Below are 25,201 nucleotides of genomic sequence, written 5' to 3' on the forward strand. Positions count from 1 at the left end.
AAAAGCTAAAGTTAGGGCCTCCCTGGTGGCGCAGTGGTTGAGAGTCCGCCTGCCGATGCAGGGGATACGGGTTCGTGCCCCGGTCTGGGAGGATCCCATATGCCGCGGAGCGGCTGGGCCCGTGAGCCATGGCCGCTGAGCCTGCGCGTCCGGAGCCTGTGCTCCGCAACGGGAGAGGCCACAGCAGTGAGAGGCCCGCATACCGCAAAAAAAAAAAAAAAGCTAAAGTTAATTATTAACTATCCTTCTCCTTGAAAAGAACAATTGGCTGTTTTAATTTAGATTATACTATTTTATGTGTTACTTTCATCTGGCATGTTAGTTCTGGTTTTTAACCCTATGAGTCAGACTTCATTGTTAGTGTTTCACACAGTCAATGTTCGTCTGGATTCTCCCATGTCTACCCTGTTCCTTGCTCCCCATGCCCTGCTGCATTTCAGACCTTCCTTCCTTCCTTCTGGAATCACTGCCCTTCTGAAAGAAACACAACTTTTAGAAATTCCTTTAGTAATATCTGTCCACAGCAAACTGTATTTTTTGATTTTATGAAATGCCTTTGTTTTACTCTAATAATTGAAAGAGAGGTCTCAATTTATAGTCATCCTTTTTTGCAACATGTTAATGGTGGTATTCTACTGTTTTCTGTTGTTGCTCTTGAGAAATCAGCTGTCAGTTAAACTGTTGACCCTTTAGAGGTGATCTATTCCTCCCACTTCTCTTTCGTGTCAGGCAGTGTCACTATGCTATGTCTGGGTATAGGTTTTCTTTTCCTTATCCTGCCTGAGACATGTGGTACGTACTAAATCTGACATTTTTCATAAATTCTGGGAAATTCCCAGCTGCGGTACTTTTTGAAATATGGCACGCCCCCACCTTCTCATTCCAGAAATCCCATTGACACTGTACCAGGCCTTTCACTCTATTTTCCCTCTCTTCACCTACCCTTCACCCCGCCCACTTCATCCTTTGGTCAGTCAGTTCACCAGTTCTCCCTTCATCTGTGTGTGACCTAGTGTTTATCCTGTTCACTGAGGTATTTTGCAAACCTGTGTGGTCACTTTTGAATCTCTCTTTCTGTTGCTCAGTGTTTGATTCCATTTTTATTTCCTTAAACATCATTATTTTGTGTTATGTGTCTCATAGTGGCAATATTAGAAGCTCAAGAGTGGTAAAATCTACCGCACGGTGTTTCTGTTTATTCTCGGTCATACTTGGTTTCCTCATGTATTTGGCAATTTGGGAGTTTATACTAGGCTGACTTAACCAGGGAGCATCCTGACAGGCACGAGACAGGCACAAGACAATGTTTTTCTCTAGAGCAAATTTACTTCTTCCTGTACTGAGGATTGTCATCATTTGGGGCCACTTAATTTCTTTAGATTTCCCCTTACTCTGTATGTGGGTAGAATAAGTCCCGTTCCAGGATCCTGTGATACTGAAGAGATTTTTTTTCTACCCAGAGCTGAGATGGATGTAGGTTAGCTTTCTGTCTCCCCATAAGGGCAGGTGTAATTTTCTACCCACCTTCTGACAGAGGTGGCCCCCCCTATGCAAGGTCTCAATTGAGCTGCCCACGTTGCACAGACGCAAGGTCTGCTCTCTCGCTTCTCTTTTTTGTTGGAATGTTAACATCACAGAGTATTGATAACATACAGCATTGATATCAGCATGTGACCCCGAGGCAGCCTAAAGTTCCATGTTTCTATCCATTCTGCCGTCAGTTAAGTTAAACTCGTTAAGTTTTTGCTGTTAAGGGGCAAGGCTGGTGGGTAGGGGGTGCGGATAGAGTTGGGGATATGCTTAGACATTTCCCCCAATTTCTTACCACCTCAGCAATGCATTTAAATCTCTGTTTCTTGTGATTTTACTGGCCTCTGGAAGTGCTGCTGCAGGATACCTTTTGAGAAATCTCATCTGCTCATCTGTCAAGAGCAGGAAATCAAAGTCTCAGTAGGGTTTTCCCCCTCAACCAGAAACCATACAAAAGTTGACCCACAAAACTTTAGGCCCTTGCTCAGCAGGAGACTCAGCTCAGATTTCCTCTCTTCCCATGATGAACTCCCCGTGGGGTCTTTGCGGGTCATTTCTCAAAAAGGGCCTCTGTTCAGTGCTGCCTCAACTCCGTGACGGTTCCAGAACCTGAGAGGTTCTGAGCACAAACTCTGGAACAGGTGCTTTGGTGCGAGCCTCAGCTCTGCCACGTGTGGTGGTGGGACCCTGGCCAAGGTACTTCAACTCTGAGTTTACCCATCTGTAAAATGGGGCTAATAATAAGATCATACAGCCTACCAGCTCGTGCCGGGAGAAACTGCACAAAATACCGTCCTTCATCAGGGATTCGAGAGTTCAAGGAACACATGATCTGATTCCTGATAAACTCTGTCCTCAATACATCTGCATAAAACCATGGACTGAATGTATTTACATTTCAACACATCCATCCCGCTTGACAGAAAGAGAGGCAAACAGAAATCAGACATACCAGGGAATTCCCTGGCGGTCTGGTGGTTAGGACTCCACGCTTTCACTGCTGGGGGCCCGGCTTCAATCCCTAGTCAGGGAACTAGGATCCTGCAAGCCCTGAGGTGTAGCAAAAAAAAAAAAAAAAAAAAAAAGGAAAGAAATTGGCCCCAGGACTTGGGGACCCCCAGACAGCTCTTCCTGGGGCCTCAGGAAAGGACTACAATGTGCAGGGCTAGGGGCTCCTGGAATCTTACACAACCAGTGGGGAAACTAAGTAAGGCCAGCCTCCCTGATTTCACAGACGGGGAAACTGAGGCCCAAGAAGGTTGATCAGCTTGTTCAAGGCCACTCAGTCAGTGCAGAGCTGGGACTGGGCGGGAGTCCCTGAGCCACCCTCAGGTCTCCGCACAGCAGGGTCTCACCCTGTCCTTCTCCTCCTTTGTTCACTAGACATACTTAACCCATTTGGTGAGAAAAATAACTTGATATATTTCTATACAATTTGTTCTAACTTTATACACCTCTGTGTATTTTTATATTATAACCATATTCCAAAATTAATGTTTTCACTGGAGTATTTCCTATTTCCATGTAAACACTAACTATGCCTATGCTTGTTGAATTTAGGATTTCTCTAGTTGCAATTTCTATAAAGCCACTTGAGCAAAAAAGGCAATGTATTGCCTCCCATGACTGGAGAACTGAAGACGGAAATGCCAGCTTCAGGCAGGGATGGATCCAGGTGTCAAAGGATGTCCTTAGGGAGTCGTCCCTTTCTGCGGCTTGGATGAGCTGTCCTCAGTGTGGCTTCACCTGCAGGACGGCACTCTCTCCTCAAGGCCCCGACCAACCTACAAGGTCACAGCTCCAAGTCCAGAAGCCAGAAAAGTCTCCTCCTTCCCAAGTTTCATCTCAGTTTCTGGGGCAGGGATGCTGCTTGGTGAGGGGTGTCAAGTGCCACTCCTGGGTGCTGAGGAGCTGTCCCCCTATGATACCACACGGCTGGTTGACAGGGCATGTTTCCTGAAGGAAAACCCAGTGTGGCCATGGAAAGAAACATGAGCAGACGTGGGACAGGCGAACACAGTCGTTCAGGAAACCCGCCGCCTCAGCCCAGGGGCGGCCATGCACTCTGTCACCACCCGATCCCAGGCTCGCCGGTTGCTTCCAGGGAGGAACCAGATGCACTGGGCTCAAATCCCGTACCTGCCCCACTCTAGCTGTGACCTCGGGCAAGTGCCTTAGCCTTACTTTGCCCCAGTTTCCGCATGTGTAACATGGGGACACCACAGTGCTTGCTCATGGGGGCACGGGGAGGGTCAGACAAGCTGGTAACACAAGCACATTCTATCAGCCCCGGCACGGATTCAGCGCCCAATGTGTGTTGGCTGGTATTATTCATTATTAGAACCAGCATTGCTAAGAAAATAAAACTTAGTTTAGAAAACTACTTCCACCTTGTCTGGAGCATTTCCCTGGCACACATTCTGCGCGTGGAATTGCCGAGGCAGAGGCCGCCTGCGTTCACAGCCCTCGTTACTTGTTGCCAGGCTGCTCTCAACAGCTCTGAGCTGCTTGACAGGGTCGCAGGCGGGCGGCCCTGTGCTCGGGACCCACGTGATCCCCGGCCTCTGGCCCTGTCTAGGATAACCTTCCTTTAAGAGCAAAACAAAACAGGGCTTCCCTGGTGGCGCAGTGGTTGAGAGTCCGCCTGCCGATGCAGGGAACTCGGGTTCGTGTCCCGGTCCAGGAAGATCCCACATGCCGCAGAGCGGCTGGGCCCGTGAGCCATGGCGGCTAAGCCTGCGCGTCCGGAGGAGGCCCGCGTACCGCAAAAAGAAAACAAAACAAAAAAGAGCAAAACAAGACAGCCTGAGCACACACCCGGCAGAGGGAGGGCCGCCTGGGGTGCAGGCTGTTCCCCCGTTCCTCCGTCGCCCGCCACCCCCAAGCTGCTGCCGTGCCCTCTTTCCTACACCCCCTTCCCGCTGCCGTTCCCTGGGCCACGCCCCGCCGGACACCCGTGCCCTTTCCCTCTCCCAGACTCCTGCCGCCTTCCTTACACTGAACAACACAAGTCTCTTCCCTCTTTTTTTTCTTTTTTTAAACCAACCTCCGTCCAAACTAGGCTCTGGAGCCTACATCCGCATCACCAAAGAGAACTTCTGGATGTGAAAAGGCCCCGCGGTCCTAAGAAAAACGGAGCCAGGGCTTTAGGACGTTTAGGGAGCACCTGCTGGACAGGCGCTGCTCGGACCCGACTTTCCTGGAGCAAACAGCCTGGTGAGGGAGACACAGGGAACAGCGAGAAGGCCCTCGTTGCTTCCCGTAGAGATAGAAGGCCACAGAGATGTTTTTAAAGCCGTGAGGAAGGCAGGCACAGGACAGGGCGTCCGACCCCATCCAAGGGGTGGTGGAGGCTCCCTTAACCAGGTGCCGTGGAAGGTGGGTGCAGAGGGTGATGACAGGTGGGGCACACCTGAGAGGGAGCGGCCTGCACGGAGGCCCTGCAGCAGGACGGGCGTGGGTCCCCGGCCGGCTGCAGAGACACGGGGGCAGGGCCGTGGACCAGCCAAGGATGCTGGCCGTTTCCCAAGGGCACGAGAGACCCGGGAAGAACCAGTAAGCCTGGAGTGGTGAGGGTGTGCGCGCACATGTGGTTAAAGGCTACTCTAAGCGTTTTGTAGAAAATGGTTTGTAATGGGCAGAAGTGCAGGAGGGCAAGTTACTTGGGAGGTTGATGCAATAATCCAGACAAGACTAGGCGGCACCTTGGACCAGCATGGTGGAAGTGGGGATGCAAACAGTGCGCAAGTGCGGCGTACGTGAAGCGTACGCCGTTCAGCAAGGCGTGAAGCTTGGCTGGATGAGAGTCAAGGTGAGGCCCAGGTTCGGGCCTGAGCATCCGATGACCATTGTTGCCACTCACTGAGACGAGGGACAGTGACGGAGGCTGGGATGGGGAAGGAGCCCCGCTGACGACAGGCTGGGCAAAGAGACAACACGACACAGATGGCGGACCCTGGACCCCGGTGGTGACCTCCTTGCTTGCCCGGACCCTGCTCCCGGGCCAGGGAGGAAACAAGGGCAGCGAGGACCTGGGCAGAACGGGGAGCGTGATGAGCAGCTGTGAACGGAGGAGCTGTACGGAGACACCGAGGGTGATGGTGACACCGAGGGTGACGGTGACACCGAGGGTGACAACGCCTGGGAGAAGCCCAGCCAAGAAACTAATCCTCTGGGCAGCAGTCAGCTGACGCCCCTGGAAAGAAGGCTGGCTCCCCAGCACCACTGAAGAGTTCACCTCCACACGTCAGGCTAACTGGCTTCTCAGTGATGGCACGTGCGGCCGCCTCTGCAAACATACACAGTGGTGCTCGCAACGCTGAGAAGCCTCTGCAGAGAAATGCCCCGAACCCACTGACCTCAAAAGGAGGGGCAAGAAAGAGAAAGGCTTCAGGGTGAAGAGAGAAATACAAAGGCATGTGTGACTGGTTTCCCTCCGGACACGACAGTGGGGTCATCCACGCACTTTCTATCTAATCTGGCACGACTACCGCGGAGATCTTAACGGAGATGGCTCTGCAGTTATCTGAAGAGGGAATCTGTGGATCCTGCATGAATTCTTTCAGATGAAGATGAAATTAGAAGCTAGAACTTGGATACTTAAGGGGAGGATGAGGCTCAGGAGAGGCGCAAGCTCCCCAGGAAGTGGTCTCTCAAGAAAAGCAGCTGGACCGTCCTGGGCAAGCCATGATTCTGAGGATGGTCCACTGGTGCTGAATGGGAAGAGAAAACCTCTGAGGAGTGTGTTCAAAGTGCAGGCCAACTAGGAAGCTCCTTTCCTTGGACAGACACCCAGATGTGACCTGCGTCCTAAGGAACACAGAGGAAGCTGATGGTTAGATCCAAACCCTCGATGAGTAGGAGGTTTGGTGGCTGTCATCTACCTGTCCCAGCAGGGATGGGACAACAGATGACCAGGCTGAAGACACTGCAAGAGAACGGAAGGCTTTCTCCAGTGTCCTGAGGCATTCACTGTTGAATTCTTGGCTTCAAAGCGCAGGGTCCAGTATGTAAGGGCTTTCCTGAGCATCCCAGCACATATGGGATGAAGAAGGCTCAAGAGGCTGCAACAAACATGGCATTTAAAGGACCTGTACATCAAACACATGTGGAAGAACAGAGGATTTTTTTTTTTTTTTTTGCGGTATGTGGGCCTCTCACTGTTGTGGCCTCTCCCGCTGCAGAGCACAGGCTCCGGACGCGCAGGCTCAGTGGCCATGGCTCACGGGCCCAGCCGCTCCGCGGCATGTGGGATCTTCCCGGACCGGGGAACGAACCCGTGTCCCCTGCATCGGCAGGCGGACTCTCAACCACTGCGCCACCAGGGAAGCCCAGAGATTTTGAAGAAGATGCTTCTGAAAAAGAACAGGGCCCAAGAGAGAGTCTGAAGAAGGCAGTTCCAAAAGTCTGAAGAGAATGGTCTCGAGGGAACCTAAAAAGAAGAGTCTCAGAAAAGATTATGAAAGAAGTCTGGAGGTGACCCTGAGAAGGAATCTGAGGAGGACGGCCCCAAAAAGGGTCTGAGGAAGATGGAAGAAAGAGTATCTGAGGAGTGTTCTGAAAAAGTTTGAAGAAAATGGCGTCAAAAAGGAGTCAGAAAGAAATGACCCTGAAAGATCAGATGCTGATTTGAGGATAACAGCTCTGAGTGAGGGAAGGTTCAGATGAAAGGAAGAAGATGCACATGAAATACTATCTGGTGGCGACTTACCTGGGGGCACAGTGGACACGACTCCGTGCCCCCAAAGCAGGGAGCCCAGGTTCGATCCCTGGTCAGGGAACTAGATCCCACACGCCGCAACTAAGTGTTCACAGGTCACAACTAAGGAGCCTGCACGCTGCAACTAAGACCTGGTGCAACCAAAAATAAATAAGTAAATATTAAAAACAAAACAAAACAAAAAGAAATACTATCTGGTGATGCATCAGGTGAAAAAGAGGAGAAAGAAAATGAGGGTGGAAAAGGGTCTGAAGATGCTGGGGGGTGGAGGGGTGGGGGAGGGGGGAGGAAGGTGAAAGGTGTGTGACGAGGGGGATCCAGCGGGAAGCTGGGACAGTCTGATGGCGGCGGGGCTGGGATACTGAGCAGAAGGGCCCTGACCCCAGGCAGCTGCTCTTTCCTGGGCAGTGACGATGACCGTGACGATGGGGGGAGGGGGTGGGGGGAAGGGATCTAATTCCTCAAACCCGCTTTGGGGGAGACACTCCACCTACACAGGCCCACACCTTGAGGTTACTGTCAGTCGTGTTCCCTGAGCTCGCAAACACTGACAGGATGCCTTCTCACTACTGCTTGGAAACCTCATTGTAACGGGCACGCAGGGATTGTAAAAATACGTTAAGTGGCTGCTCAATTAAAACTTCACAGTCATGATGCAAGTAAAAAAAAAAAAAAAAGATGGAAGAAGTAAGTCCAAACAGAGCATTCAAACACGAGCTGTGAACAGACTTTCCTATGCAAACAGAAATGCAAGGTGAGTTATGGAATACAACAAAACAAAACCTAACAAACCCAGTTCCAAGCCAGGAGAACTACAGAAAAACACCACTACCCGCGAAGACTGAAGACAGAGAGATGGAAAAATATTAGAAATGAAAAGAAAGCCTGGGAGAACACGGACACCTGTCAGGAGAGAATCCGGGACAACCAGCGGGGGACGGGAGCCGCGAGTCGGCCTACACGGCCCTGGAGACACAGTCACATCACCCCACACACCTGCTGCTCTGTCGTGCCGTCGTTTATTACACACACCAGCACCTCCCAGCGTGGCCCCGAGGTCACTGCCCGAAGTACCAGGGGGGCGAGCAGGGGATGGGCTCCTCCTTCCAGATGGTCTTCAGCCTCTGCGCCCAGGAGGCTACCATCTCCCTTCTTTCTTCTTCTGATGCAAATTCAGGAGCAAAACTGATATGAGGGGCAAGGACCTTAAATCCACAGAAGTGCAGCGTGCCATGCTACAGCCGCAAAGAAAGGAGAGCAGTGAGAAGCCGCCCTGCACATGCCATCCGTTCAGTCACCAAAGGGACAGAATACCTTTCATGCTACCAGTTAACTGAAAACAACGGAACTGCCCCAGAACCTCAGGACACGGCCGCTACCAGGGAGGTGAAGAGGGCTGGGCAGCGGCCAAGTTCCAAATTCTACTCTGGTAACTGACATGAACCTTTAATCTCTGCTGTTGAGTCAGATACCGAAGTTTACGGTTTTGACTGGTTAGGCAAATTATGGCAAGTCATGCGATGGAATATTCTAGAATGAGGTTATTAGAGCTACAATGTGCTACCGTGGAAGGTTGTTCAAGATATGCATTAAATGTAAACAGCAAGAAGAAACGTGAAGCGGTGTTTGTGGCACACCGTTTATGTAAAAAGATAAACATGATAAGCCTAATCATTAAAAGTATATATTTAGGGGCTTCCCTGGTGGCGCGGTGGTTGGGAGTCCGCCTGCCGATGCAGGGGACGCGGGTTCGTGCCCCGGTCTGGGAAGATCCCACGTGCCGCGGAGCGGCTGGGCCCGTGAGCCATGGCCGTTGAGCCTGTGCGTCCGGAGCCTGTGCTCCGCAATGGGAGAGGCCACGGCAGTGAGAGGCCCACATACCGCAAAAAAAAAAAAAAAAAAAGTATATATTTAAAAATATATATGGGCTGTAAAGAAATACATCAAATCATGGAAAGTGATTATTTTTAAGGGAGGAATTAAGGGGACTATTTTTATATTTTATAATCTCATTTTTTTCTATGATATGTACTTCTGCAAACTGAAAAAAAGGTGAAGATTTTTTAAAAGCAAGAATTTAGGCCTGGCTAATGGCACCTAAGAGGCCCCTCGGCCTCTGCAGAGGAAGTTTGGGCTTCTACAGCTGAGCATCACTACATGGAACGACTATCCTGTCTCCTTTCAGAGATCGTTTTTCTAGAAATATCACTGTCCTCCGTCTGCACTCCTTCCCTAAACCCACACCCTGTCCAGGCCTGCCCCATCAGGTGGGTGGGAGGCCGGGACCCACACCACCGCCTGCATTTTTAAAGCTCACAAACCCTTAACTACGTGATCTCTTCCGAGCTCAACACACCCCCCCTAACAACCGAGATGGGCAGCCTCCATGCGGGCCGCCGGGTCTCCCAGGAGTTCCCTACAGGACACGGGGGCCATCCCAGGGCCCCCAGTTCCCTTCCTCAGCTCTGCCCTCACCAGGGCACTTCCGCCGACCGCCGTCCTCGCAAACCCCGGGCCCAGGGCACAGAGGCAGCTCGGCGTCCACCTGGGAGCGCAGCCCGGAGCCGAGTCCCGGGCTCCTGGAGCGGGGGTGGGGTCTGGGGGGGCGCCCAGTCGCTGGCTCCATGGACACGTGCCCACTCACAAGGCTGCTGGATGCGGGCCGGGGAGCCTTCTGCCAGGGTTCCAGGCGATGCCGCCTCAGGAAGCAGAGCCAGAGTGTGGATGGCTCCGCCCTCCCGAATCGTGACACACACGGGCCACCGTGGGGCTCCTGTGTACCCCAGAGCACACCGGCCAACTAGGTTTGGCCTGGCCTCTGCCCAAACGATGGCAGAAGCTATCCTGATAACACATGTTTTCCTCATTGGCCAGCCTTTCCAGTGCTTCCAAGTAAACCATTAAAGAGGGCAGAGGTTGTCACGTCCTGTACCCACGGAAGTCAGAAGGGTCTGGCCTGCAGGCCTGTCACACCTCATTTGTACCAGGGGAGCTGTGGGTCAGGGAAGGCTGTGGCGTACCTGGAGGGGCCACAGGAAGTATCGGAAGTCTCCGCTGGCTCCAGTTTTCCTGTACATGTCAGCCGTGCCGCCCGTGGTTAAGGACAGGATGGCTAGTTTACCCTGCGGAGGACACAGCACACGTGCTGGTGGGACCCCAGAGGACAGGGTAGGAAAGGCCACTGTGACTCCAGCCCAGAGGTTTATAATGACCGGGAGGGAAAACCCGAGGCCAGCTCCCCTGCACCCTTCCCTGATGGAAAGACACACATTCCCATCTCCGTCCAGCCCAGCTGCAGGTGACAGCTACATCGAATGGAGAGAGCAGGGGACAACCAGAGGAATGGACGGGGCGCACACAGAGCTGACAGGCCCCGGTGCTGGTGGAGAGCGGGCTTCAGGGACACAGGGGAGGAGCGGGTGAGGCTGAAGCCAGACCTCGGAGCGGCTGGGAGGGCAAATGGCACCGCCCGCAGTGCCCGGCTCCTGGGGCCACTCAGCAAACGGTGGCATCTTTTCACGGTCCAAGACGGATCTCATGACTCAGTGTTTTCTTTATATGCACTTATTTTCTGAGGATCTCAGAATTCAAAATGTCATTTGTTTTAGTGGGAAATCCATAGCTACCAGGTCCTGTGCATCTGCCAGGTTCCCCACAACCTCTTCCCTGGGGGCGAGGCATTATCCTGTTTTCAAGGTGGTTACCGTGACGCTCAGAGGTGAACAGGTGTGTGGCCAGTGATGAGCCTGCACCGTGGAGCAGGTGGCCCTCGGCAGCCGTCCCCAGGCCAGCCCAGGCCTCCCTGGCTGAGCACGCAGACAGACGTGGACGCTCTGTGTCCCTTACTCGAAGAAAAGCCCATGACCTTGGGAGCGACGCTTTCTCCCCCATGTAACCACACGGGGCCTTACAAACAGTTGGCGCTCAGTGTTTGGTTAAAAAATGCAAACTAGGAGTGACTTGCTGAGACGCCCCCTCCATCCCCGATGGACGCCGCCCCTCATCCGGCCATACCTTGAGGAGGCCGTCGTCGTAGAATCCCGGGATGTCGAAGGCAAAGCCCTGGCACAGCACCCTGTCCATCCAGCCCTTCAGGATGGCCGGCACGCTGAACCAGTACAGCGGGAACTGCAGGTGGAACAGGCAGGGAGCGCTGGGTCACTTCCGCGTTCCTCTGCCTGGGTGTTTGGGGGCGCCTCCTCCCCGGGCCCGGGGAAGGCAGGTGTCACCAACGTGATGGGGAGGCTTCTCCCCCCTCTCTGAGGCACACGGTGTGGCGGTGACGGCCGGAGGGGCGGGCAGAGCTGACCGTCCTGGTCGCTGTCACAGGTGGCTCTGCGTCCCCCGGGACGGTCCCCGACTGCTTGCCCGACTGAGTGGGCCGGGAGGTGCTGACCCCCAGCCACGGGGCCAGAGGGAGGGTGTGGGAGAGAGTTTGCCCGTTTCCCCGCCTGGGGGTGAGACACGGCATCTGGGAATCGGGCTGGGGGTAGGTTCTGAGAAGTCTGATCCTCAGAGTCCACACACCAGCAGCATGGTCTCCCTGGAGTCCACTCCGGTCCCCACAGAAGCCCTAACACCATATCCAACAATATCATCAATGAAAAGAGATGAACACATGCAATAACCTGTTACCAAAGCTAGAAGGAAGCCCGTGTTTCACTATAAATCTAACTCAGGACTTGGCACTGAAATCCCAGCTCCACAACCTACTGCTGTGTGACGGTGGCAAGTTACTTAACTTCTCTGGGCCTCCTTAGCCTGATTTGCAAATCACTCACAGCACTGTGGTGAGGGGTCAATGACACATCACGGTGCCCAGAACAGGGTGAATGCTCAGTGAGTGGTGAGCTATGGTCATAGTAGCAGTGGTCGCGGTGAATGACATTGTATTAGTGTTGAACAACAAAAAAAAATAAACAACATACATGCAGAGGCTCTGGGCAGAGTACAGGGAAAAGGGGCGGGGGTGGGGAGAAGACTGATGAGAAGAGGCAGGAATAAAGACAGACTCTCACAGAAGGAACAGGCCTTGCCTGGTGTTCACCTTCCAGCCCCGGGGGAGGAGGGAGCCTCGGGCTCCGTGTGCTCAGCCAGGAGCCCGCAGCGGAGGGGAGACAGCTGCGTGGGGTTCTGCTCGGACCAGGGGCAGGACTGCTGGGCATCGTCACACGGCTGCACGGTCCTGCGTGACTACCAGCGTGCCGGTGGCGAGCCGCGGGCACTCAGGCGTGAGGAGGATGGAAGAACGGCGCACTGGGACCACACCCGGAGTCACGGGGCGCGGGCTCCACATGCACAGGCGTAGTCTACGGGCGTTTCCGCGCTGTGTCTGGGAACTGGCTCTGCGCCCACCGCAAGGGCGGTCCTGTTCCCCCGCCCACGCCCCGCCCCTCAGCAGGTTGCAAAACAGAGACGCTGTGGACCCAGGAGATCCCTTCCTGGGAGGCTGGATCTCGTGACGCGGGGCAGAGGCGGAGCAGCTGCCGTGGGGAGCGGAGCAGACACCCCACGCCCCGTGCCACTGCCCGGAAGCCCACCACGGCCTGTCCTCGGGTTCCTGGGGCCCAAGCGATCAGGGCCCTTACGATAAATCCCCTTCTCTCCTGGCCTGCCTTGGATTTCTATCCACCCAACGGCTCCCCAAAAGCACATTTACTCTGCTGCCATGATGCCCGCCTGGCTGGCCGTGGACGTAGCATCCTGGGCAGCTCTCGTGCAGTGAAGCCTGCCAGGGACAAAGGTGAGTGAGCACCAGGTGAGGGTAGGGGGGTGAGGCCACCCACGGGGCTTGACGACCAGGATACTTAAGGCACCAGTTGCATCTGGCCTAAGTTGCTCTGATAAACACCCACGCAGACGAATCTGGTTTCCGTGCAGCCCCGCACCTCCCGGGCTGGGGATCAGAGAACGCAGGCAGCACCTCCTGCAGGGTCAGCCGTTTCAGGACCACAGGCTAAAGGGAAACCCCTGCTGTTTACTTGGGGGTCAGGATCTGAACGGGGGGTATGGGCTCCCTGGGTCTCCAGACCCAACGAGACCGAAGTAAGTGTGCAGATCATAGCAGCACCGCCCGGAGCGTGAACTCAGTATCGGGAAAGACTCTGCACACAGGACAAACCAAATCCGTTACCACAATCTTAGGGGAACCGAACCTGAAACATCACTAGGTCGGCCTCCTGGACCTTCTTCTGCTCGGCGATTATGTCGCTGGTCAGAGACCTCTTCTTGCAGGCCTCGTACGCTTCCACGCTGTAGCTGAAGGACTCGGGGCGGGAGAGGGCGCCTGGAAGAACAGGACAGGGGTTTTCACCCAGGGGGCAGCCGCGGCCCATCCCGCCAATCCCACCAGCACCACTGCTGCCTGGGTGTCACTCCCCACCCCCAGCAGGTCACCGGGCAGTCACGGAGACCTGAGCACGCGCCAGGCCCTGGGGTCAGACTGTGGACGCAAAGAGAGCAAGCTACGTCCTTACCTTCTGCTAAGGGACTCAAAGTCCAGCAGAAGACATGGAGGAGCAACCACACGGTAACACACAGAACACGACCACTCAGCCTGCTAGGTGTAATGTTACGGCAGACGGGCCTCACGCCCCACAGAAGCAGTGGGCCTCACTCCGCGCGTGTAACAAGCACTGCAGCCAGCCCTGCGGGGGCGGGTCAGGAGCGCGCCCTGGGGAAGAGTCGGTGGACGGGGTTCTGGCGACGGAGTAGCAGTTTCGGGCAGCCAGGAGAAGCAGGGGACCTTCTGGGCAGAAGACGCAGACGGGACAACTTGGCCGGCCCAGGAGTGGGCCACCGGGAGCACAGCCGAGAACCCGCGGTGAGAGGCCGGGAGGCCCGCAGGTGACGTGACTGCAGGAATGGACCACGGCCTGTGAGCCCGGCCGAGGGGCTTAAGCTTCTCCTGCACACAGGGGGCGGCTCCCCATGTATACAGGGAACGCTCCAATTCAGCTCTGGAAAAGCTCACTGTGGCCTCAGCGATTCAGGACAAGGCCTGGTAGGGGAGGGGCTCAGGCAGCAGCAGCGGGGGGAGAGGGGTCGGGCTGGAACCTGCAGCACCTAACCCTAACCCCTAACCCCTGACCCCGACCCTAACCCCCAACCCTAACCCCTGACCCCGACTGCAACCCTAACCCTAACCCCTGACCCCGACCCCAACCCTAACCCCTAACCCCTGACCCTAACCCCTAACCCTGACCCCGACCCTAGCCCCCAACCCTAACCCCTAACCCTAACCCCTGACCCCGACCCCAACCCCTAACCCCCAACCCTCTAACCCTAACCCTGACCCCTAACCCTCTAACCCTAACGCTCTAACCCTAACCCCTAACCCTAACCCCTGACCCTGACCTTGACCTCAACTCTAACCCTCTAACCCTCTAACCCTAACCCCTAACCTTAACCCCTAACCCTGACCCTAACCCCTAACCCTAACCCTCTAACCCTAACCCTAACCCTGGACAACTAGGCTGAAAGCCAAGTTAACACTTGATCTAGGCCTTCAGTGGTTCTCCTCAAGCAGCGTGATTCACCCAACCGCGCTGATCAGTGCTAACAACAGTCACCAGTGGTTGAGGATCCCCACGCACCACGCTATGCTCTGCAGCATCACCTTTCTATGTTCGTAACAACCCGACAGGCTGGGTAATTCCCAACCGACCAGAGAGAACATGGAGGCTGAGGGCCGAGCTCAAGGCCACGGGTCCCACATGACAGCAGAGGGGACGGCGGGAGGCCCAGGTGCGGCCCCTGCAGCACGCGGCCTGCAGAGGAGCCCAAGGAGAGGCCAGCCCTTCAGCAGCCACAGCTGAGAACATGCCAGGGCTCTGCTTCCTCCCTCAGCCTCCCCGGGGTTCATTTTCATTCAAAGCACCTGTTGGGACCCTTCTGTGCATGAGGTTCTGTACCGACCAGAGACCCTGAGCAGGAGAGCCTGTGTGTCAGGCAGGCTGCTGCCCACCGGGTGTGGAGCCCACAGAGGACACGGAGTGCTTCTGCTAATGGTAAACGGACACTAAAATGTGCATGGGCCATGAGTATTCTAGATAAATTAAGAAGTAAATATCAAAGCAAAGGTATCCAGATGTCATGGGAAAATGAGAATAGTTTTGTAAGTGAGGACATGGAGAGGACTTTCTCAGTAAGACAGGGAGTCCAGAGCCATGGAAACCTACTGACTCACAGCTTGAAACAAAAGCTGGAGACAGAGTAAGCCTAAGTCAACAAGGGAACTCGTAAGTTATAGCAGGTACCATGAAGCGCCATGCACTCATTAAAAAGACTCCCCAAAGCTCTAGTGAATAAAGCAAATCCCCACTTACATCTGTACCTATAGAGTTTCTAAGCTCTACACAGATATGCATTTTGCTGCTATTTGGAGTAAGATCTACAATGACCCACACCACAGAGTTCGGCCTGCTTGTCCCTGGGGGCCAAGCAGGACCAGGAGGGCATGTGAAGGGGCTGTGGTCTTCACCCTCTGCCCACCTGTTCACCACATTTAAGATACTTTATACAAAGAGCCTGTGTCACTTGATTCACTGAAAACCAGGGGCTCCTCCACATAATACTCTCTATCTCCCCAGTCACTGCTTTGCTGTTCGCTCAGTGAAAAGAATTGTTTGGTTTATTAAAAGGAAATAGACAGGGACCTCCCCGGTGGTCCAGTGGGTAAGACTCCATGCTTCCAATGCAGGGGGCCTGGGTTCGATCCCTGATCGGGGAATTAGATCCCACATGCTGCAAGTAGGACCCCGCGCAGCCAAAATAAATAAATAAATAAATATTGTTTTTTTAAAAAAGGGAAGGGCTCCCCTGGTGGCGCAGTGGTTGAGAATCTGCCTGCCAATGCAGGGGACACAGGTTCGAGCCCTGGTCAGGGAAGATCCCAAATGCCACGGAGCAAGTAAGCCCGTGCTCCACAACTACTGATTCTGTTCTCTAGAGCCTGCGAGCCACAACTACTGAGCCTGCGCACGGCAACTACAGAAGCCTGCATGCCTAGAGCCCATACTCTGCAACAAGAGAAGCCACCGCAATGAGAAGCCCGCACACTGCAACCAAGAGTAGCCCCTGCTTGCCGCAACTAGAGAAAGCCCGTGCGCAGCAACAAAGACCCAACGCAGCCAAAAAAATAAATCAATAAAATTAAAAAAAAAAAGAAGGGAAGACAAGAAAAGACAAGGATGTCAGCTATTACCATCAGCACTAAATACTAAATCTGGGGATCTTGTTAACCCAATTGCAAACAGGAGGAAATTAAAGGTAATTAATTTAAAATTAAAATTCCTGGAAAACCACAGGTGAAATTATCATTATTTGCAGATGGCCTGACTGTATATCAGGAAAGCCCCAGAGAATCAGCTGAAAACTACAAACAGTAAGAAAATTAGTAGCAGCCACATACACGCACACACAGATGAGTCCTCTTCATATAGAGCAGGGGTCCCCAACCCCCTGGCTGCGGACTGGTACCGGTCCTCGGCCTGTTAGTAACTGGGCTGCACAGCAGGAAGTGAGCGGCGGGCAAGGGAGAGAAGCTTCATCTGCGTTTACAGCCGCTCCCCATCGCTCACATCACCGCCTGAACCATCCCTCGCCCCAGTGCATGGAAACACTGTCTTCCACGAGACCCATCCCTGGTGCCATAAAGGCTGGGGACTGCTGACACAGAGGAACAAAACCCAGTTAGTAAGAATTATGTGAGACCTGCATGAAGAAAACTCGGAAACAGACCTGGAAGGTTGTGAGAGCACATGAGCAAATGAGGAGCCACGCCTGTCACTGGGACAGAAAGAACTTCACGAGGCTGAGTCATCTGTAAACTTAATGGGACCTCAATAAAAAGATCATCTGTTAGTGTCCATCATCAGATGAGTGGATGAAGAAGATGTGGCACATATATACAATGGAATATTACTCAGCCATAAAAAGAAACGAAATTGAGTTATTTGTAGCGAGGTGGATGGACCTACAGTCTGTCATACAGAGTGAAGTAAGTCAGAAAGAAACACAAATACCGTACACTAACACATATGTATGGAATCTAAGAAAAAAAGAAAAAAAAAGGTCACGAAGTACTTAGGGGTAAGACGGGAATAAAGACACAGACCTGCTAGAGAATGGACTTGAGGATATGGGGAGGGGGAAGGGTAAGCTGTGACAAAGTGAGAGAGTGGCATGGACATATATACACTACCAAACATAAAATAGAGAGCTAGTGGGAAGCAGCTGCATGGCACAGGGAGATCAGCTGGGTGCTTTTTGACCACCTAGAGGGGTGGGATAGGGAGGGTGGAAGGGAGATGCAAGAGGGAAGAGATATGGGAACATATGTGTATGTATAACTGATTCCCTTTGTTATAAAGCAGAAACTAATACACCATTGTAAAGCAATTATACTCCAGTAAAGATGTTAAAAAATATATCATCTGTTACCTTTTGAATCTTGCCAGCCAAAGGTTGGCACTTGCCATCTGCCTCTACAAGGATTAAGTCACAAAATGCTGTGACCACGAACCTTCAACATGCCCTGAAAGGAGTTCAGGGTGGAGATCAGGAATAAGGCCCTCTGTGCTCCCGGAAAAACTGGCAGAACAGGCCTTCAGAGAGTTAGATCTTTCCAGGAGAAGAGTTTACGAGCCCAATTCTTGCACCTCTTTGTATCTAGAAAAGCACTAACATCACTAACGGAGACGTGTGCTCCTCGTGACCGCAGCAACCTTCTGCCAAACTGTGTGCTCAGCTGCACGCACCCCCTTCACCAAAATCACACATATCCTGACTTCCCCCCCACCTCTTGGGAGCAGCTCCTCAGAGCTCTCGGAGAGGCTGTGTCCTGGGCTACAGTCCTCATTTTGCCCCAAATGAAACTTAACTCCCAGCTCTCACATTGTGCATTTTTTTTCAGTGGACAATCTGGAAAGCTAATTCAAAAGATTTTATGGAAAAGTAAAACTAGTCAGAAAAAAATAGAAAGTAAGACAAATGAGGGTGACCTAACTCTATCAGATATTAAATAAATTATTTGCCAAAATAATTAAAGCCATGTGGTACTGAGTCATGGATAGGAAAACAAAAGCAGAATACAAAGTTTAGAAGAGAATAAAACATATGTGGGAATTCAGATCACAATGAAGGTGGCATTTTAAATTGGGGCAAATTGCTGGATCATGTAATAAATGGTGATGAGAGAGCTGGGTAAGTACTTGGGAAAAACGACCCACACCTCACATCATGCACCAAAGTAAATTCTGAATAGAGAACGTACTTAAATTTAAAGAGTGGAACCTGTCAAATACCAGAAGAAACTATAACACCTTTAAAAAATAAGCTTAGAGTTTACATGACACAAAATACACAGGTCAAAAGCCAACTAAGCAAAAGTAAATGAAATTCTGCATGAAAAAAGCCACCATAGTAAAGTCAAAACTAAAAAAAAAAAGAAATAGGTAAAAATATATTTACAATTCATATACAAAACTGTGTACTCAGGGACCATTTTTCCACCTGTCAGATTGGCAATTATCAAAACATTGGTTAAATGAGGAAATGAGCACTTGCAAACACTGCTGGGGGTAAACTGGTACAGCACCTACAGAAGGCAATTTGATAGTATCTACGGAAATTCAAAACGCACATTCCCTCCGACCAGCAACTCCATTCTAGATATACCTGCACAGATAGGAAAACACGTATGGCCACGACCGTGTGCTGCAGCTCTGTTATCACAGCAAACGTGAGAAACAACCAAAAGTGCCCATTAGTGGCAGCTACTTAAACCATGGCTCCTCCATACAATGGGGGACTTCGCAGCAGAAAAAAAGGAAGCAACATGCAAAACAACATATGTAACATGTTCCCATTTTTTAAAAAGTGGAGGGAAAATGGAGGCTATGCCCTTAATTGCTCTAGGTACATCCAGAGAGAGTGCAGACTCACTCCAGAAAGATGCACAGGTAACGGGTGACACTGGTTTCCTTGGGGGCAGAGGAACCGGGTGGCTGGGGATGGGGGAAAGGACTGGCACTGAGACCTTTTTGACTTGAGGACTCTCCATCATGCGCGATGACAAGCTTTGTTTTCAAACTTTTTAAAATTAAAAACATTACAAAGAAGGCAAAATCCCCCCATCTGATTTAAAAATGGGCAGAGGACCTGAACAGACATCTTTCCGAAGAAAACACACAGACGGCCGACAGGCATGTGAAAAGATGCTCCACATCACTCAACATCAGGGAGGCAAATCAGAACCACAGCGACCTAGCACTTCACACCGGTCAGAATGGCCATCACCAAAAAGACAAGAGACAAGTGCAGGTCCTCACCGTGGAGAAAAGGGGACCCTCATGCACTGTTGTGGGAATGTAAAGTGCAGCCACTACAGAGGACAGTGTGGAGGTTTCCTCCCCAAAATTAAAAATAGAGCTACTATCCAGCAATCCCACTTCTGGGCATTTACCCAAAGAAAAGGAACACAGTAACTCAAAAAGATATCTGCACCCCTATGTTCACTGAAGCATTATTCACAACAGCCAAGATACGAAAACAACCTAAATGCCCATCAACGGATGAAGAAAAGGTGATATATAAACACAATGGAATATCATTCAGCCACAAAGAAAGAAACCTTGCCATTTGCAGCAACATGGATGGACTTGGAGGGTATCATGCTAAGTGAAATAAGTCAGGCAGAAAAAGACAAATACTGTATGATCTCACTTATATGCGGAATCTTAAAAAACAAAACAAAAAAATAACTGAGCTCGTGAATACAGAAAACAGATTGGTGGCTGCCTGGGGCAGGGGCTGGAGAGTGTGTGTAATACAGGTAAAGAGGGCCGGAAGAGCAAACTTTCAGTTATAAATGACTGAATCACGGGGATGTCATGCACAGCTTGGTGACTACAGGTAGGACTACTGCACATATGAAAGAGTGGGTCTTCAAAGTTCTCATCAAGAGGGGAAAAAAGTGAAACTATGTGTGATGACGAATGCTAACTGGACTTGTCATCATTTTGCAATGTATACCAACATCGCATCCTTATTTTATACACCTGAAATGAATACAACGTTATGTCAATTATACCTCAGTAAAAAGACACACACAAGGAAGAAAGTTTAAAAACCCAGAGCATTTATTCCATGACTCACCAGTGATATCTTTCCTTGTGGCCCTCGGCTCAAAGTCCATGGCATAGAGATCAGATACGGTGACGGTGCAGCCCTGCCGGCTCAGTTCAGCCACCGCCACGTCCTTCAAGGACCCGTTGAAAGACCGGGGCTCTTGGTGCGCGTAGACGATGAGCACTTTCTTACCTAAATCCGGACAAGAAACCATTTCTCTTGAAGAATAATTCCTCTCTGTCAAAATTCAACAAGGACTAAGATGACAATGAAACATGTAGGTGCATCACCATGGTTGAAGCTAAGTAAGAAAGACCAATCCTTTTTATGGGTGACAGTTTTAAAACAATGATCATTTTAAAAAAATCTAACTATGTCATAGTTCATCATTACTTGAGTTTACTAACACACAAATATACGACGAGTCAAGTAACAATTCCTCAAGAGTAACACAACTGAGTTCCTTAAAAGCCCAATCTGGGCTTCCCTGGTGGCGCAGTGGTTGAGTCCACCTGCCGATGCAGGGGACACGGGTTCGTGCCCCGGTCTGGGAAGATCCCACGTGCCGCGAAGCGGCTGGGCCCGTGAGCCATGGCCGCTGAGCCTGCGCATCCGGAGCCTGTGCTCCACGACGGGAGAGGCCGCGGCGGTGAGAGGCCCGCGTACCGTTAAAAAAAAAAAAAAAAAAAGCCCCATCTGTCCTGGTTATTATCCTCCATAAGTTTTAGCCGTGTTGCCTAATATTAGGATAAGAAACTACCGTGACTCATCTTTTGTGCTAACCCTTTGGTGGAAGGCATCAGCCACGGACACACAGCTCTGCTTCTTTCCCCTCCATCAAAAACTGACACTTAAGACATCAAAAACCAGATCCCTAGTCCCATGGGAGAGGCAGGGCCTGCGTCAAGTCCTGCTTTTGGGGGCGAGGCTGAGGGCAAGAGGCTCTAAGAAGACCAGCGTTACAGGGCCCGGCTGTGTCAATACCAACAGCCTCTGAAGCAGTACTTTCCTCGTTCAGAAGATTCTGTGAGGTTAGGTACCGATTTCTTCCAGAAGGCAGCTGTAGGGATTTGTTTAAATCTTCCCTGGGAACGTCTGAGACCAAAATGTTTAAACTCTTGATTTATATTATTCTGTTTAGGCCCTTAAGGAGAAAATATAAACGTCAGTTGGAACCAAACAGCTCTGGGGTATTCAGCTGAGTGTAAAGGTTGAATCCAACAAGTGAAATTAATGATTAACAGTTTTACTTTAACCTCTCAGACTCATTTGTTATAAGGGAACTCCACTTGGGGGCTTAATAGGAAAAAGGATACACATGAACTGGGGAGAGTGTTGCCTCCCAGGGGATATTTCACGAGGTCTGGAGACGTTTCTGGCTGTCACTTCCAGAGGGAGGCAAGGCTGGCATACAGGAGACAGAGCCCAAGGCTGCTGCTAAACATCCTACAAAGTACAGACAGGTCCCACAACACAGGGCTATCTAGCCCCAAAGGTCAGCAGTGCCGAGGCTGACAAACCCTAACGGACGACGCAATGTGTAAAATAACGTGAACGTTTATGTTCTGAAATGAAAGGATTTTCATCTTTTGTTGAAAAAAAAAGATGTCACAGAATGGGATGTGTGTGAGTCATGCTGAATCTTTAACCATCGTAACTCTTGGGGCTCATTCACTCAATATCTATTTATTGAGCACCTACTATGTCCTCTGGGTGGTCATCCCAGAGGATGGAGGCAAAGCAAAGACAGGATAAGCATTAGATTTTGATGGGGCTGAAATGGACAGTAAGAAAACACAAAACGAGAGAATTGCAGATACCAGTGCACATTATAAACAAGTTTTATACACTTCAGTGCTGTCGGGAGTTTTTATAACAAGGTATTCAATTTCTAACTAAAATTTTAATTTAAAGAAGCTTAACTCTCCCATGGCTAATAGTCACCTGCCATATTCTAGGAAGATGGGTATTTTTCTCTCTGGATACTGCCAAGAGGAGGGTCTGTGGTGAACTCTGGGCACAGAAGGACTGCGTGTGGTGGGCCCTGGGCTCTCAGGCGCAATCACTCTCCTCAGTGGCCCCAACAATCTAGAAGAGAAAACAAACACTGAGGGACAGGGGGAGAGTGGTGGGGAGGGTCGAGGTACAGCCACAGACAGGTTCAGGCAGAGGGAAGAGGGGGGGTAAGGCAGGCGGTGGGAGCGGCCAGGTGTTCAAGGAGGCCTGCATGATGCACCTGGGGTTAAAACAGAGCCCTGGGTGGTGGGAGATTCGGTCCAAGAGATGGGTGAGTCTGCAGGACAGGGGCAAAGACTTTACCCTGAGCCTAACAGAAAGCCATTGGAGCATGTTATGCAGGAGAGTGATGGGACCTGATCACCTCGGACAGGTCATCAGTGTCACTCCAGACTCGGGGAACACCTCATCCTGAGATCCCGAGGGTCAGGGCCCAAAGACATTTTGGTTTGGTTAAAAACCATTTAATTTTAATGCCTACAGCAGGGCATGCATTCCCCTCTTGCTTTGCTGGGCCCAGTTTACCTATTTACATCACCCGCCAGGCCACTGGAGGCCACTGAATTTCTGACTCCCGCTCTGGTCAATTCTCCTAGTTGTACAGAATAAGAAACTGAGGCCCAAGAAGTCGGCTACTAGCCCAACACTTCCCCCACTGACCTTCCCTACCTACTGCCCCTGCACAGCTGCGGTACTTTCCCCTTCCTCAGAAATTATACACTTACCAGGTCAACAGGAAAAAAGAGCCATGTGGTTGTTAAACGCTATATATCACATCAAATGCGCTGACAATTTGATGTACATTACTTCGTCCTAATCTCCGCGACCGTTCCTCTCTGCCTACACTTGGGTTCTTTCCATCCCCCCTAGAACTACAAATAGCCATACAGGAAGCATACACTGAGTACACGTTTCTCTTCTCGAATTTCTCTGGCTGAGAATCTCAGGGGCTAAAGTTAAAGAAGCTGAGTTCCAGGGCCTGGTACAGACTGGACGGTAGGCGGGGCAGAGGCCGAGCCGGAACTCGGAGGCCCGCGGGCCTAGGCCAGGTCACCGCGACGCCCACTCGCTGACCCCGGGCTGCCCGCCTCCCGTCTGCAACTGGGGTCAGCGCTGCCCGAGTCCAGGGCGGAGGGCAGAGGCTGAGGGCAGCGGCTGAGGGCAGCGAAGGGCCTGCTCACCCTGTGCCCCAGCCTCGTACTTGCAGAAGAGGAGCCTCGGGCACGCGGGGAGTAGGAACCCGCAGAAGTCCTCGCCTTGGAAAGGGTCCCCAAGCCCGCCCCCCAGCGGGCGCACTCACCTCAGCCAGCGCGCGCACGCCCAGGACGAGGGCAGGACGCGGGCAGGACGCGGACTTCCTCCGGAAGAACGTCCGACGTCCACGCCACGTTCTGGCCACGCGGGCCACGCACTCGCAGACGTCGGCGGGTGGACGCGCTTTGCGCGGCTGACGCGGGGAGTCCGCCAGCGGGGCCCCGCCCCGAGCGCAGCCCTGGCCACGCCCACCATCGGCCACGAACACCGCCCCGCCTCGTCCTAGACTACGCCCCGCCCCCGAGCGCAGCCCGGCCCCGCTCCCCGCCCCGCCCCGCCCCGCCCCCAAGCCCGACCAGTCTGGATCTCTCCCCTTACTCGGAGCCCCGCCCCTGCCCTGTCCCCGCCCCCGGGCTCTGCCCAGCGCCAGCCCGGGCCCTCGTGTCCGAGCGGGACCCGGTGGCTCCGCGCGGTGGCGGCTGGAGGGATTGTAGTGCTGGGAAGATGGGGGCGCCCCTGCCGGCGCCTCACGTCTCCTCCACCCCCAGGCGGGTGTCCAGGGTAACGATTGAAGGTCGGGGCATAACACTCAACGTTAAAAAGGATGAACTATCGATGCACCCAGTAGCCTGTGCGAGTCTGCAGAGAATCATGCTGAACGAAAAATGCCAATCCCAAAATGGTCCGTCCTGTACGATTCCATTTATGTAACATTTTTGAGATGAGAAATTCTAGAAACGGAGAACAGATAAGTGGTTGCCAGGGTTTAGGGGGCGGGTGTGATTATAAGAGGGACCTTGTGGTGATGGCAATGTTTGGTGTGTGACCGCATCCTAGTGGTGACGTTGGACTGTGGTTTGGCCAGATGTTTTTATTGGAGAGGCTGGGTAAAGAGCACATAGGATGAAGGTTCAAGGCCAAGGAGATCCCCTAGAAGGCAGAGAGGCCTGTGGATGTGTGGGCGAGGGGTGCTGGTGAGCCGTTTGGGCTAATTTTCTCCTTTTCCCTTTTCCCAGCACTTTCTGGCTTGTAACACCTCATTTGGTAGCCCACCTGCCATTGCGACCCATCCAAGGACCCTCCCCAAACGCTCTGCCTTGATTTCCGGTGTCCTGGGATGGCCCTTTAGAGCAGAAGGAAGATTTTCCCCGCTTGTGTAATGTTCCTAATGAAAATAACTGCAGCTGCTGTTTGCACACCAGCGTCAGGGGGTGGTCTGTCTGCAGCTGATGTTTTCCTTGGGTTCAGAAGTGAGGACATGGCCTCGCTGTGACATGCTCTCGTGCCAGCAGGCGACAGGGCACCTTGTCTTGTGAGCCCAGGAGGTCCTGGGGGACGTTTTCATTTTAGAATGACCTTTATCCGAGGGAAAAGTTGTAGAGGCATTTCCGAACGTATTAGAATGTCCTCAAAGATGAAATTTGGTTGTTTCCCCCCCTTTCTTGTGAGACTCACTGAGATGATGTCCTCATATCATCTTTGTGTCACAGAAAGTAAATGAGTGCAACTAAGAAAGGTAGGTGTAGGCGCTCTGAAATAACTGAAGGTAGG

The 25,201-nt window shown here is 52.2% G+C and overlaps 1 protein-coding gene across 4 annotated transcripts; it reads right to left on the bottom strand.

Annotated features, from left to right (window-relative positions):
- Positions 1 to 8,254: 8,254 nt before the first annotated feature.
- On the bottom strand, positions 8,255 to 23,816 carry NQO2 (N-ribosyldihydronicotinamide:quinone dehydrogenase 2). 4 transcript variants are annotated; one of them, XM_081245526.1, is made up of 7 exons: positions 23,697 to 23,816; positions 22,325 to 22,468; positions 20,408 to 20,572; positions 13,405 to 13,535; positions 11,264 to 11,377; positions 10,270 to 10,371; positions 8,255 to 8,484 (listed from the first exon to the last, which is right to left on the bottom strand). In XM_081245526.1, the coding sequence occupies exons 2-7, from the start codon at positions 22,329 to 22,331 to the stop codon at positions 8,308 to 8,310; spliced, it is 696 nt and encodes a 231-aa protein (XP_081101652.1). In that variant the 5' UTR covers positions 22,332 to 22,468; positions 23,697 to 23,816; the 3' UTR covers positions 8,255 to 8,307. The 4 variants fall into 4 exon arrangements, with proteins under 4 accessions (XP_081101652.1, XP_081101654.1, XP_081101653.1 ...); XM_081245528.1 differs by lacking the exon at positions 23,697 to 23,816 and adding an exon at positions 23,578 to 23,667; XM_081245527.1 differs by lacking the exon at positions 23,697 to 23,816 and adding an exon at positions 23,122 to 23,512.
- Positions 23,817 to 25,201: the final 1,385 nt, after the last annotated feature.

Source organism: Mesoplodon bidens, assembly GCF_964165515.1.
Source record: "Mesoplodon bidens genome assembly, chromosome: 10".
Taxonomy (NCBI): Eukaryota; Metazoa; Chordata; class Mammalia; order Artiodactyla; family Ziphiidae; genus Mesoplodon; species Mesoplodon bidens.